This window comes from Heloderma suspectum, chromosome 14 (genome assembly GCF_057233095.1).
Source record: "Heloderma suspectum isolate Gila_16-S chromosome 14, 16-S_ref, whole genome shotgun sequence".
Lineage (NCBI taxonomy): Eukaryota > Metazoa > Chordata > Lepidosauria > Squamata > Helodermatidae > Heloderma > Heloderma suspectum.
In genome coordinates this window covers 3968888-3982753 of record NC_139471.1, presented here as the reverse complement: position 1 = coordinate 3982753, position 13866 = coordinate 3968888, and the positions used below count along the sequence as shown (strand labels likewise).

The 13866-nt window shown below is 49.3% G+C and overlaps 2 protein-coding genes across 5 annotated transcripts in view; one reads left to right on the top strand and one right to left on the bottom strand.

The window, feature by feature from the left end:
* Positions 1-7203, top strand: part of NUP188 (nucleoporin 188) — a 55061-nt gene extending 47858 nt beyond the window's left edge. For both annotated transcript variants that reach the window (XM_084820670.1, XM_084820669.1), the window contains exons 37-44: positions 31-189; positions 665-802; positions 1465-1539; positions 2968-3177; positions 3877-4008; positions 4787-4860; positions 6253-6382; positions 6914-7203. In XM_084820670.1, the coding sequence (XP_084676796.1) occupies positions 31-189; positions 665-802; positions 1465-1539; positions 2968-3177; positions 3877-4008; positions 4787-4860; positions 6253-6382; positions 6914-7087 (1092 nt within the window). In that variant the 3' untranslated portion in view covers positions 7088-7203. The remainder of the gene's footprint in view (positions 1-30; positions 190-664; positions 803-1464; positions 1540-2967; positions 3178-3876; positions 4009-4786; positions 4861-6252; positions 6383-6913) is intronic.
* Positions 7204-8424: 1221 nt separating this feature from the next.
* The window catches only part of SH3GLB2 (SH3 domain containing GRB2 like, endophilin B2), a 68628-nt gene continuing 63186 nt past the window's right edge, over positions 8425-13866 (bottom strand). For 2 of the 3 annotated variants that reach the window (XM_084820679.1, XM_084820680.1), the window contains 2 exons: positions 11460-11730; positions 8427-11074 (listed from right to left, as the gene is read on the bottom strand). In XM_084820679.1, coding sequence (XP_084676805.1) covers positions 10967-11074; positions 11460-11730 — 379 coding nt within the window. In that variant the 3' untranslated portion in view covers positions 8427-10966. Of the gene's footprint in view, positions 11075-11459; positions 11731-13866 lie in introns of all 3 variants that reach the window. The other variant, XM_084820678.1, reaches the window with a different exon arrangement.

Below are 13866 nucleotides of genomic sequence, written 5' to 3'. Positions count from 1 at the left end.
AATAATTGGTCTCCCGGATTGCCTGTGCAGGTGCCGGCATCATCTCGGAAGTCTCTGGATGCCCCCTCATGGCCTGGAGTCTATCGCCTTTCCATATCACTGATGGAGCGCCTTCTGAAGACCCTCCGATACAACTTCCTAACCGATGCTTTGGACTTCGTGGGTGTCCACCAAGAGAGGATCCTCCAGGTGTGTTGTCATGAATGGGTTTAATTTGCTTACGATATTTGTAAGTCATGTCTCCAAAATGTGAAGCAGCTTTCCAGGAATTAACAACAAAACAGGAACAACAAAATTAATAACAAATACTGAATAACAAATACTGAATAACAGTGCAGTGTACGGCAGCATTTGATAAGCCTTTCATAAGTGGGAGGCCTTGTTTTCTTTCTGAAAAGCTGCAAGAACAGAGCAACGTTTGGACCTTATCAAAAGAAAGTGGAGTTTGATTGCAGGAGGTGGGAGATAATGGGTGGGGGCAGACAAGATGTCTTGTTAGAATGTATGGGAGAAGGTGGAGATGCTTCCGTATTCCTACAGCCTTTGTTGTCAGCACACTTTTTGTGTGTGTATCGAGGGCACAGAGGAGGCGAGACGTTCCTGCTCTGAAGGTCTCTGCTGTTTCATCTTCCTGCTCTGATGGCCTCTGTTCTTCTCTTCCCAGTGCCTGAATGCAGTCCGGACAGTCCAGAGCCTGGCCTGCCTTGAAGAAGCTGATCATACTGTAGGATTCATTCTTCAGCTTTCTAACTTCATGAAGGAATGGCATTTCCACCTACCCCAGCTCCTGAGAGACGTGCAGGTAGGGAGAGCCTGTCGTCTGTGTTCCTGAATTCCTGCATTGTACAAGAAAGGGACAGAGCAGTGCCTCTGACAGAGAAAGCCAGCTTGCCAGGGGCTGCTGCGTGCATATTGTAATAACGGAGACTATTGGGCCTTCTCTTTTATATTAGATGTTTGGAACCTCAAGCCTGGCGGCCAAATCCACCTGTCCTGGGGTCCGAATCAGGCCCATAGCCATGCCCCTTTCCCTGTGCCCTACCCCTTCTCCCCCACCGTCAGTCGTTCGGTGGTTTCCTGGCTTTCGTGACTCTCCCCCCACCCCCATTTTATAAGGTTGAAATGCCTCTCCTAAGGCTTAGTGACTGGCAGAAAGACCTTTAGTTATCGTATTTTGGCCCTGTCCCTTTTGCCTTCTGCCCTGCCCACCACTGGAATGTGGCCCCGGGGCTGAAAGAGGTTCCCTACCACTGCTTTACTTTCCCTTGTGAAACCACTCATCTCCATATCCGCTTTACAGATGGGAGTTTGAGGCTGAGCAGGGATGTCTTCTGCAAGGCGGCAGTCTGACATTTGAATGTGGGCGCTTCGGGTCCAGCTGTTGTTCACCATCCTCAAGGGATGGCTGGCTTCATTTTACATTTGCTGGAAGATTTGTCAGAGTCGCTTTCCCCTGTGTTTCAGGTGAACCTGTGTTACCTGTGCCAGGCCTGTACCTCACTGCTCCACAGCCGCAAAATGCTTCAGCACTATTTGCAGGTGAGCACTGGAACTGGCTGAGGTGGTCGATCGATGGTTGGGCGGCACCGCTTCAGACAGCAGCGGAGGCCGCGCGTCACGGAATGCTGTTCCAAAGCACCAAAAAATCCACACACATAGAAAATAAACATCTCAAGGGAGACGCCCATGTCAGAACCATTCTTCCTGGCATGTTCGTTTTCTAGGTGGAGTCGTTCTTGTTTGGAGGAATATTCACTCCTCTGAGCCTTTACTTTCAGTCTGAAATAGCACAGCTCAGACACAGGTTGACCACCCCAGGGAGAACTCGGCCTTCTATTATTATTATTATTATTATTATTATTATTATTATTATTATTATTATTATTATTATTATTTTATTTATTTATTTATTTATTTATTTATTTATTTATTAAATACATTAGATGCTTTCCTAAAAACAAAACAAAGAAGACCAAGGTGACGTCCAACAAAATTAAAACATACAAGAATGTAGAACAATTTAAAAGGCTAAAAACAGCGCTCAATAGAATACCATGACATCAGTGACAACCTTAAATAATTCAGCTGATGCGTTACAGAGCTCACAGCTGTCAAATGCCTGGGAATAGAGAAAAGATGAAAATTTGGCGCCAGGCAGGCCTCACTGAGAAGGGGCTACCACCAAGAAGGCCCTCGCTCATTGCCATCCTCTGAACCTCCCTCAGAGGAGGGCCTTCGATGCTGACCGTAAGGTGTGGGTAGATTCACACCAGGAGAAGCGCTGCATCCGGTATTGCAGTCCCAAGCCATATAAGGCTTTATAGCAGCCTTCCCTAACCTCCAGATGTGTTAGACTACAACTCCCAGCATGCTGGGGAATGCTGGGAGTTGTAGTCCAACAGAAGTGGAGGGCAGCAGGTTTGGAAAGGCTGTTTTATAGATTAAAACCAGCACCTTGAATCAGACTCAAACATACAGGCAGGGCCAGAATATATACTCAGGCCTTTTATCCTTCCCTTGAAACCCCCAAACAAGGTTCAAGTACGAAAGTGTATCCAACAAATCCTTTCTCCGTGAGCCGCCGCTGATTGGCACCAAGTGCTGTGGTGTGCGCGCGGGTGTCTTCTCGACTAAAAAAATAAAATCCAAGTTCTGCACCTGGAATTATTTACAAAAGATGGACAGATGTTTGCATGCGCTGTGGATTCTGCTTGCAGCTTTGGCAGTGCAGAGCAGCGAGGGTACGGATTCTGCTTTCATCATTCCCAGTCCTGCTTAAGCCTTGTTGGAGGGAGTCGGGCTTTGTGGGCAGGAAGTCTGGCAAGCACAGGATCTGCACTCGCAGCCTGTGTCCCGCAGCCCCACGCCATGTGCAGGCCCCCTCTGCGCCGATGACGGTTTTCACGCAAAGGCATGCGTGTTCTGTCCTCTCACCTGTGTGCTTCTCTTCCTGTGGCTTCTTTCCAGACCAAGAACGGCGAGCCCCTCCCGTCGGCAGTCACGCCCCGCGCCCAGAGGCCTTCACAGGCCCCCGCCAAGCTGCCGAGCCCCGAGACGGAGGCGGCGCAGCATAAGGCCCTGCACCTGGTGCAGTACAGCCTCCTGAAAATCCTCAGCAAATCTCTAGCCGCTTTGCGCCACTTCACCCCGGATATCTGCCAGATCCTCCTCGACCAGGTGCGGCCCCAGCGCCTGCTTTATTTACGTTGATGTCCCACTGTTCTGTGCTGGAACTCAAGACTGCACAGCTCCCCGGCGGGCTCCTAGCCAGGCATTCTCTAGGCCAGGGGTGTTGAGCCTCTTGTACCCTGCGGGCCAGGTTCCCTTCTGTGAAAGCCCTCGAGGGCTGCATTTCAGTGGTGCGCAGGGCCAAAATATCAGGCTGCTGCAGCTTAAAGCTCTTCCTGCCAGGAGCCAAGCCTTTGCAGAGGCATTTCAGACTTCTCGAAGCAGGGGAAATGCACAAAAGCTGGGACGGCAGCACAGGATCAAGGGTTGGGGAGAGTGGGTGGGGCCAGGGGAAGGGAGGGGGCGTGGCCATCTGGGGAGGCTGGCACAAGTCGGGCATCTCCTCCGCATGCCTCTCCCTACCCGTTGGGAGGGTGCACAAGGGGACTCAGCCAGCACGCGAAGGAAACTGGTCCAAGCACCTTCTGAGTCCTGTTGTCTGTGCAAAGAGGGGCATAGAACGCTGTGCCTCTCTCTGCACAGAGAAATGTCAAAGTGGGCGGGGAGGACGTCATGGAAGGGGCGGGATCGGCAGAGGTTCCTCCGTGGGCTGGATTGGGAACCTTCCCAGGTTCCCCAGTGCTGCTGTAGTCTCATGAGAATACCTACTTTGGAATCCATATGTTTTGATCCTGCTTTCTCTTGCAGTCGCTGGACCTTGCTGAGTACAACATGCTTTTCATGTTGAGCTTCACGACCCCTGCCTTTGATTCTGAGGTGGCCCCCTCCTTTGGGACCCTCCTGGCCACCGTCAACGTGGCCCTCAACATGCTCGGGGAGGTAAGAAACCAGAGGGAACCCATGTGGACAGGGCTAGAGAGGGCCCCATAGCACCAGAGTGCCTGGATGGCTCCTGGAGTTGCTGCTGAAGGGCAAGGGGAAGATGGGACATGGTGGAAACCTAAGGAGGTTGCGCACTCCCTTGGAGAACTCGGACTAGCAGCAGCCCTGTGCTGAAAGGCAGAGAAAAGGAACAGGTTGTGGGAGAGGGAGGGACAGGCCGGCCTTTGCACCAAGAATTGTGCTTGAGCCCCCAATTTGTCTGGGATTGCCTTTGTGAGCCTGCCTATCCATTAAAATTGTCTTCTGGAGACCTTGTCTAGAAATTCTGACCTTCAGCCATTAGGCAAGTAGGAACAGCAGTATTTCTCCTCCAGTGGAGAGGCTGGCTACCTCACCTTTCCAGTAAACATAGTCCTCGAGGCAGCGTAGACTTCCCATGTCCTCCACAGGCAGGGCCATGCCAATGAGAAGCAGCGTTATCTCTTTAGTGGGAAGGTGTCTCCCCCCCACACACACACTATCTATGGTTTGGTCTGGACACCTTGTACCTTCCCTTTCCCAGATGAATTAGCTAGGGTGGGAAGGGAGCCAAGCCACTATACCTCTCTCGGATGTAACAGGCCCACAAAGGTTTTTCTGGAGACTTTTTTTTTAGCGAAAGCTGAATTGAACGTTCAGTTCCAAATACTGTGCTGACATGGAATTGTATAGTGTGCCAGCGACCCTGGCTGTACACCTCCTCCAGTCTTCAGCTATGCTTTTCCTTCTCCCAAAGCTGGATAAGAAGAAGGAGCCTTTCACCCTGGCTGCAGGACTGGGCACCCAGCAGGAGGGAAATAAGACGCTCAAGTAAGTACCCGGATTCCTTTACTACCCCCTGGAACAAAGAAATAGAGGTTTTGAGAGTCTTTCCCCCCACAGCCCACAGCATTCCCTAGCTATGCTGGCTGGGGAATACTGGGAGTTGTAGGAGTTTTTTTTCTGTCCAAACATGCCTAGGATTGCGCTCTAAGTAGCTTCTCCCTGAAACTTTCTTCGTTAGTCTAGCCTTCCCCAATCTGGTGCTGTCCGTATGTTTTGGATTTCAACCCCCATCAGCCCTAGCCAGCATGGCCTATGGTGAGGAATGCCGGGAGTTGTAGTCCAAACCTCTGGAGGATGCTAGGTTCGGAAAGACTGGGTTGCTAAAGCAACAAGATTTGTTCATCAGCAGGTCTGGCACCATGCTGGCACTTGAGAAGTGATCCTCTAAGGAATCGTTTTAATGCCCAGGGACAGAAGTACAGTTACTGTTAATTTTTCACCTACCCACAGGTGTGACATCTCACACGTATGTGGTGGCGATGTTGACCCTCACCTGAGGAACTGAAATCCACGTCAGAACTTCAAGATGGGATTGACCATTAGTACAGGTCGCACAGACATATGAAGCTGCCTTTATGCTCTCAGCCTGTAGGCCCATATAGCCTGGTATCGTTTCTTCTGCAGGTCTACCTAGCTTAGTTAGTATTGTTTCTTTTGAGTGGCAGCAGCTCTGCCAGATCTCAGACAGGCGTTTTCTTAGCTGAGGCCCTTTTAAACAGAGATGCTGTGGATGGAACTGAGTGGGATCATCTAACCACAAAGCCTCTGCTCCATCTGCCACTAAGCCAGAGGTGGGTAGAAGGTAGATTGGGGTCGGTTGGTAGACGTCTGGGTGATGTGGAGTAGAATCATAGAATGGTAGGGTTGGAAGGGGCCTAAAAGACCATCGAGTCCAACCCCCTGCTCAAAGCAGGAATCCAGGTCAGAGCATCAAGGGTTTTTTTTTTACCTGTCGTTTAACAATAGCAACAACCAAATGACTTTTCCCACCTAAAATGAAGGAAGCTTGGGGTAACTAGGAGCGGACTCCTGTGTAAGCTCCATTCAGTTCTGGAAGTGAACTCTTGGAAGAACTCTTGGGAGTTCCAGTATATTGGGGGGGGGGGGGGGGAACAAAGTAGATCTAAGAAGCCTGATGTCTGCTGACCTTTGACTAAACTATGGCCCCTTCGTCTCCTCCTTCTCCTCCAACAGCCTTCCTAATCTGGTGCCCCACAGATACGTTGGACTACAACTCCCAGCATGCTCGCTGTGAGATGCTAGGAGTTGTAGTCCAACACATCTGGTTGGGGGAGGCTGGCTTAAGTTTCATCACTGCTGAGTTCTGTGCTGTTTTTTAATTTTAATTTTTTATTTTTACGTCTCCTCCTTCTCCAGGTCTCTCCTTATGTTTACAATGGAAAACTGTTTCTACCTGCTCATCTCTCAGGCTGTCCGATATTTGAAGGACCCTGCTGTGCACCCACGAGACAAGCAGAGAATGAAACAGGAGCTCAGCTCCGAGCTGGTAAGGAGCTAGATGCCTTGCATTAAACCCCCAAGAATTAAAACTCAAGGGATGCATTAATAGGAGTAGACCTGAACAATTAGGAAGCATGTGCCCTTCGGAAGAGCATTTCTTTTCCCACGCGTGGGGGTCAAACCGAGCCCCAAGTAAATAGCACACTTCCAGATGGTGTATATCACGGGTGTTGAACCCCTTTCGGGTCAAGGGCCGAATTCCACATCAGTGAAGCTCTTGGGGGCCACATTCCAGTGGTGGACAGGGACAGGCAGAAGGGGTGTGGCTAAAATACCAGCCTGTTTTACCTTGAAGCTCTTACTGCCTGTTGCTAAGCCTTGACCTTAGGAGAGCCATTTTAACCTTTTGGAATGTGGAAAAAACAGCGCGGAAGCTGGGAAACCACCAAATGATTGGTGGTTGGGGGCGGGGCTATCTGGAGAACCCCAGAGGGCCACACTTGTTCCCCCGGCCCGAGGTTCTGCATTTCTGGTGTATATAGTACAAGGAACCTAACTCAGAGTGTCTTCTTTTCAGAGCACTCTCCTCTCCAGCCTGTCCCGTTATTTCCGCCGTGGCAGCCCCTCTTCTCCTGCTGGTGGCGTCTTCCCTTCTCCACAAGGGAAACCTTCCTCCTCCAAGTTAGGCCCTGAGGGGCAGGAGCCCCTCTTCCAGCTGGTACAGGCCTTTGTCCGGCATGTGCAGAGATAAATGCCATGCCTCCGATTCCAGATGACCACCAGAGTTCGTTTTCATCAGCTTTTGGCTGGGCCCTGTGCCTCTGCCACCAGGAGGAAGAACTGAAGGCTTCCATCCCCAAAGGATGTGGAATGGTTCAAAAACAATGCCTTTTCCAGACAAAGCTTGTTCCGTGTGTTATGAGTAAATCAGGCTTTGCCTTCGCGAACCAATTACTTACTTTTATTGCTCATGTACGGCCTGGGAAGGGAAGAGATGTTGCTTTGAAGTGTGGTTCCCGCCTCCCTTTTCCTGGATTGGGCATTAACTTCTTGGTATAAAGATGCAGCCTTTCTGGTGAAGCCAAAGGACACTGAGACCATCTTTCAGCTTCTTTTTTTAGTTGTACCAACTGGACCAGTCACTGCTGCTCAGGTTGGCAGAGTGCAGGCGAAACGTTTTTACAGGGGGCCTCCTCTTTCAGGACAAGTTTTAAAGTCAGTATTCCATTGCTTTGTTCTCACTTTTTGTACTAATTGTTCCCTATTTATACTGATTAAAAACGTTTCTAAGCAATGCTGGAAATCAAACTTCTTTGGTACAGTAAGTATCATGGTGCTGTGTTGTCTTTAGTTCCTCAGCCGCTTCACCGTGCAGGTTTCAGAAGCAGTGGGAGTTCCCAAAGACTTACAAGGTGCTCGGGCTTCTACTCAGTACGGTACAAAGAGTAATTCTCCCTGCCAGAATGGCTTGCAGCAAAAAGTAATCCCTGACCATGGGGCTAATGGTAGGGCTAGGAAAGAATCCTGCCTGAAGCCCTGGAGAGCCATTGCTTCCAGTCAGTGATCTATGAGACCCCTGACCTACTTACAGAGTGGTATTTAATAATAATAATAATAATTATTATTATTATTATTATAATTTCATTTCCTTACCGCCCCACAGCTGAAGCTCTCTGGGCGGTTTAGAACAATTCACGAAAAATACACCAACATTATGGATATTGCACGAAAAACTGAGGGGTCCAGCTGCCTGGGGGACTTCAGCCACCACATCGTTTCTGCGAGAAATGCTCATTCCTCAGAACAGTCGAACTGCTCATGCTAAAGCCACCATTTCATCAGGACCTCCTTTTGTTTATCAAGCCTTTGCACTACGCAAGAGCTGCAGGGGGCCGCTCTTCAGACTAGAAAGGGACTTCTGTCAGGGTCTGCTGGCTGGGGGAATGCTGGGAGTTGTAGTCCAACACATCTGGAGGGCACCAGGTTGGGGAAGGCTGAACAACGCTTTGCAAAGGACTGTTGAATCACGCATATCCTAGTCATTCAACTCCTACGGGAAGGAAGTGGATGGAGGAAGGTAGCAAAGGAGTGAGTTGCAGGTATAAGTTTATTAGTCAAAGGTAGCAGTAACAAGAGTATTGGACCTTTCTGGTTACATCTTGCTCCCCAGCCAAAACATTTTAAATTCACAGCAAATTAAAGAAAAGAAAAAAGCGGAACCTTTACAAAAATACGAAAAGCTCAAAAGAAGAGAGTGATGGGTGTTACCAGCTGTCCAAGGGCCAGGTTTGCAAGGAAATGTACTCCAGCAGCCGGGCTCGTAGAGAGTGCTCTTGACATGGTCCGGTGTTGCCAGACAAGCACCACACCAAAAGAAGAGGGCAGAAAGACAGCTTTCAGTGGAACTTAAGCCCAAGGAAAAACCATGCAAGAGACTAGCATTCAGACAGGAACATCTGCGACATTTACTTGATGAGCAAACAGCCTGTTAGAGGATGGTCAGAAGACATTTGCTGCATTCCCACCTACCGCAAATGGAACCAGGGAGCAAACCTGGTGTCATGCCCTCCAGATGTCTGGGCCAACAACTCCCGTCATCCCACACCATTGGCCATGCTGGCTATGGCTGATGGGAGTCGTAAGCTGAAACATCTGGAGGGTAGCAAGTGGCGCTATGGATCCTGTGTTGAACAGGCACATGGGTAGCTAGGAAGGTCAGGCCTGATCTCTCGGGATGCATGATTCATTCCTTCATTTCCCAGCACCAGCCTGACCTACAGGTAGTTCAACGTCATCTCTCAGAAGTGTTTTTAAAAATCGAGATGCCAAGGGCAAGTGAAACCATGGCTTCTTCCACCTGTTGGCCATTATTTGTATTGCGGGGCAGGGCTCCTGTATCTGTCAAAATCCTGCCTACCTATGTAAACACAAAGGAGACCTGTCCTCCTGTGCATCAAAGCTTTGGTTTGCAGCTTGAGCATTGCTGGAGCTGCTCTGAGCCCCCATGCAACATCCTATGGAAAGAGAATAGCTGGGGAAAAATGAAGCCCATAAAAAAGAGCAAGACGGAAGGGCAGGCTAGGTGTTTATTGGCAAACATCAATCATGTGCAACGGGGAACTGCTCAGGAATCTCACATCATGATAAGCCACAAAAATGGCTCACGAGGAAGTCCAAAACCAAAAGCCACCCAAGTGGTGCATCTCCCACAGCTGTGTCTAGATTAGCGGCTGATGAAAAGCCAACGAAGGGTTGAGCCTGCACCAAGCTCTTGTCCTCAAAAGTATGCTTGCACAGATTGGGTCTACTCCATCCAGAGAAAGAAATACGGCTTACTCAACACCTGAGCCAGGTGAGAGGTGGTGGAGAAGCCCTAGGCAAGGATGGGGCGCTGCCAGTTACTGCATTTCATGTGACTCCCTGTCACGGCTAGCGCAGAAGTGGAGCAGAGCAGACCGGAAGCCCAGCGGAGAATTTCCAAACATGAAATCAGATTGCCCAGGAGGAGAGGCAACCCAAGAAACTGAACTCATTCCTGATCTATTGTAAGACACTCCCCAAGTCCAGCCTTGCCAGGAAACAGATGAGGGGGCAGAATAAATGTAGTTTATTGAAAAGGCAGAACATTCTCTTTTAGGGGTGGGGAAGAGAGATACTATTGTAAACTTAACAATACAACCCCCCCAACGCTATCACAGCACAGGGCTTTCAAATTGCTAATTCAGCCCCAAACACTAATTTTTGTTCCTGCTGGTTTGATTCACACCATTATCGGTCTGGAGTGTGCCTCATTTTCTTTGGAGTTTCCCAAATCAACGACTGTAGGGGTGGGCCATTCATGACTCCCTGGATGTTTTGGCCTACAATTCCAATTATCCCTCACCACCAGCCAAAACAGCTGGAGAGTCACAAGTTTCCCACCCCTGATCTAATGAATACAGGGAGTGTGAATTTTACCTTCAAAGAGGCTCTAAATACGCAACTGGAGTTCTAAAGCTTGCATCCTTCCCCCACATCGGCACACAGTTTATTAACCTGTTTGGAAGGAGAATTTAGTATTTGGCTTCAGTCTAGAAATACACCCCCCCCGCCCCCACTCTGGTGGAATGTATCGGATAGCAAGAAGGACTGAAAAAATAAATGTGCCAAGATGGCTAGTGAAACGATGGGCAAGAAAACCAAGGCATGGCGTAAGATAGCTGAATTCTAGATAAAGTCCATTTGGTTTGAACCAAAATGAATAGCAGTGGCACAGGAAGAGAAAAAGGGGGGTTAGGTTGTCATTACACCCATTAGCCAACCTCAAAGGGCTTCGATGGATTATCCATCGAAGTTTTCACCCTCTCCCAGTTTCCACCAACTCTCAAACCCAATGGGGTGGATGACGGATAGGTTCAGTCTTGGAAGCCTCGGAAAAGAGGAGCTCAACACCGCCAGCCCAATTCAACCCAACAAACCACCAGCAGCTTCCAAGTCAACTCTGTGCCTTAATCCAAACATTACATGAGAAAAAACCTGACCCTGGAGAGAGCAAATGGTCTCGGATGAAGTAGCTGTCAGCCTTTCAAAAAAAATGGTCAGGACGCAGGAAGGGGCGTGGCTTGCTTGGAGAATCCCTCCCCAGGCATGCTTAACTAAGCAGTTCTAAGTAGGTGACGGGGACCTTGCCTTTCTGATTGCCTCTCTCTCCTATGAGCCAGTCTGGGTCCATCCCTGGCAGGCTGTACACAGTGATCATCTGGGGGGGAGAGAGAGAGAGAGATCAGTTGCACGCAGCGGTAAATTGTGACGCACAGCTGCTCATCGTGACTGTCTCCAAGGAGAGGCCAAAAATGCAGGCAGCGCTGCTGATCCCTATCAACAGACAACTCCTAGCAAATAAATCCTACCAATAAATTTTTGATATCTGCAGTCCCTCCCTGTTTGTGGCGCCATCCGATTTTTGTTGTTGGTCTTTTCAGTTTTCATCTCCACCAGGACCAGGCCTTTGGAAAGCGAATGGGCGTTAATGGCCCATTCAAGACCGAGCCACCCCAAAAGACTTTGTGCAGTAGGACAGGGAACCATCTATCGTTGCTGGGAAAATCCATTTCCCTCCAGCCACCCCGAGGGCTGCCACTAACCTCATCTGAAAGCAGGGACAGTTCAGTGCTGTCTGCTGCTTCATAGTCATAGAGCACCCGGGCCTTCCGGGTCCCGCTGGCAGCGGGCTTCACATCACCGGGAGTCAGGGCTTCGACAGCCGGGGCAGAGTTGGGTGCTCCAACGATCGTGGGCACCACTGGGATGACTGGTACCGCTGGACCCGTGGCGGCGGGGGCAGCAGCAGTGGGAGAAGCGGTGATTGGTGGAGGTGATGTGGACTCTGCGTTGCCCACAAATGTTCCTGGAAGCCTACGTGGCGTTGAAGAGAGAAATGTTACCACGCCCAATCCTGCCACACAATATACAGCTCCCTTTCAGTTTCATATGGTCCCTTCTCCGTTCAAGGCATGTAAAGCTTTCAAAGTTTTATTCAAGGCATAAAAACAGAACAGTACAAACCGAAAAGTAAAAACGCACACGAGCGAAGACTACCAGTAGCTATTCCAGCGGGGTGTCGAGAGGAAAGAGCGGGGCCATTCCAGAAAGCATTTTTCTTCTTCCCTCACCATCCCTTTTTCCTTGGCTTTTTTAGATTGTAAGGCTTCAGGGGTCAGGGACTGTCTTGTTTTACTGATTGTATGTAAGCCGCCCCAGGAACCTCTGGCTGAGGAGTGGCGTAAAAATGCTTCAGCTACAACAACTCTAGTTTTATTTATTTAATTACCTAGGAAACCAATATCAATAGCCAGGAGAAGCTCTTGGGAGGCAGCTCAACTACAGCTCTATGATCCCACAGATTCCAGTTTCTCTAAACATGTGCATCCAGTGGGTCTCTGAGGGGATTGGGAAAAGATTTGGGAGAAGGTGCCCCTGATTGTATTTTGTTTAACAAAGCAATAACCTGCACCCAAATGTATATTCACAGAAATTTATTTTCACAAACATGCATTAGCCAGGGAAGGGCCTTCTCAATGGTGGCACCCCGATGGTTGAACCCTCTCCACAGGGGGTCTGCTGGTGCCTACTTCCATGGCATTTTGGTGCCAGCTAAAAACCATTTTCATTCCCTTTTCATTGAGCTTGATTTGTTTTATCGTGGCTGGCGGGTTTTATGTTTTTTGTGCTGTTCTCAGTATACTTCCGTATGATTTTTTAAAGACTTGTTTTATTATAAAACCCTAATTGCCTTAGGCACTGGTTATCGAAGAGACCGCCTGTCTCGCTCTGGACCTGCCTGGGTATTAAGATCTGCAGGAGAGGCCCTTGTGAGGGAGCCATGACCCACAGAGGTAGGTATGCATGAACGGGCTTTCTCCTGACTCGCTCTCAAACTGCGGAACACGCTCCCTCAGGAGCTACAATTCAGCTCCGCTTTCTTGGCCTTCAGAAAGGATGCGAAGGGGCATCTTTTCAATGCAGCCTTTTAAAAGATGTAGTTTTAATGTTTTCAGTGTTCTTAACATTCTTTTTATTGTTTTGTGGTTTTGTTTTAAATTGCTGTACACTGCCTTGATGGCTTTTTAGCAGGTAAGGTGGTCTATAAATGTTAACAATAAATACTGACTACGTTTTGAAATCAGGAATCTGATTGAAGGACAAGGTAGAGATCTTCCAAATCAACAGTGCTCCCTGGCTCCAAGAGCAAGCTCAGACATGCCTGGCTGTAGGCATAACCGGAATTCGGTACATCAGTACTTAAAAAGCTATTTCATCAAGGTGTCTGTGCAGAGGGCGTCTTCTCAAGTGCACATTTTGCTCAGGATTTTTGTAACTCAATGAGGGAAAGATATTTTGAGGGCTGTATTTGTAAGGGACAACGCAGAGAGAACGAAACACTCCCCCCACCCCCCCGCTCTCAATCACCCAGATCTCTTACTTACATCTCTCCTCTGGAGCTGGAAGCAGGGGGGAAAGAGCAGACATAAGACGGCGAGTGAACAGACTTTCTGCAGCAACAAAACTTTCCGTATTGGCCTTAGAGCAGGGGTGTTGGACCTCAGGTCCATGGGCCAAATACAGCCCACCTCTTCCCCATCTTTTGGTGACTTCTGGGCTTTCCTGAGTCCTTCCACCCCCGTTCTAAAAGGTTGAAATGCCTCTCCTAAGGCTTAGCTGCTAGCAGTAAGAGCCTTAAAAGCTATTGGCATTTGGAGGTATTTTTGATATTCTGGTTTCACTCCCTTTCGCCTTGGGCCCCGCCCACTGGTGGAATGCGGCCCCCGAGAGCTTCTCCAAGACTGAATTTGGCTCTCGGGCTGAAAGAGGTTCGATCCCCCTGCCTTAGAGGCACCCAAGCAACAGAAGAGGCTCCAATGAGGGTTGGGAGGCCGGCACGTCAAGGATATCGTCCCCTGGGCTGGGGGTGATGCATGTACTGAGTCTGTGTGCCCAAATCCCTGCACGTTCTTATGGTGCCGGTGCTGATCTCCTACCACTCAACCCACC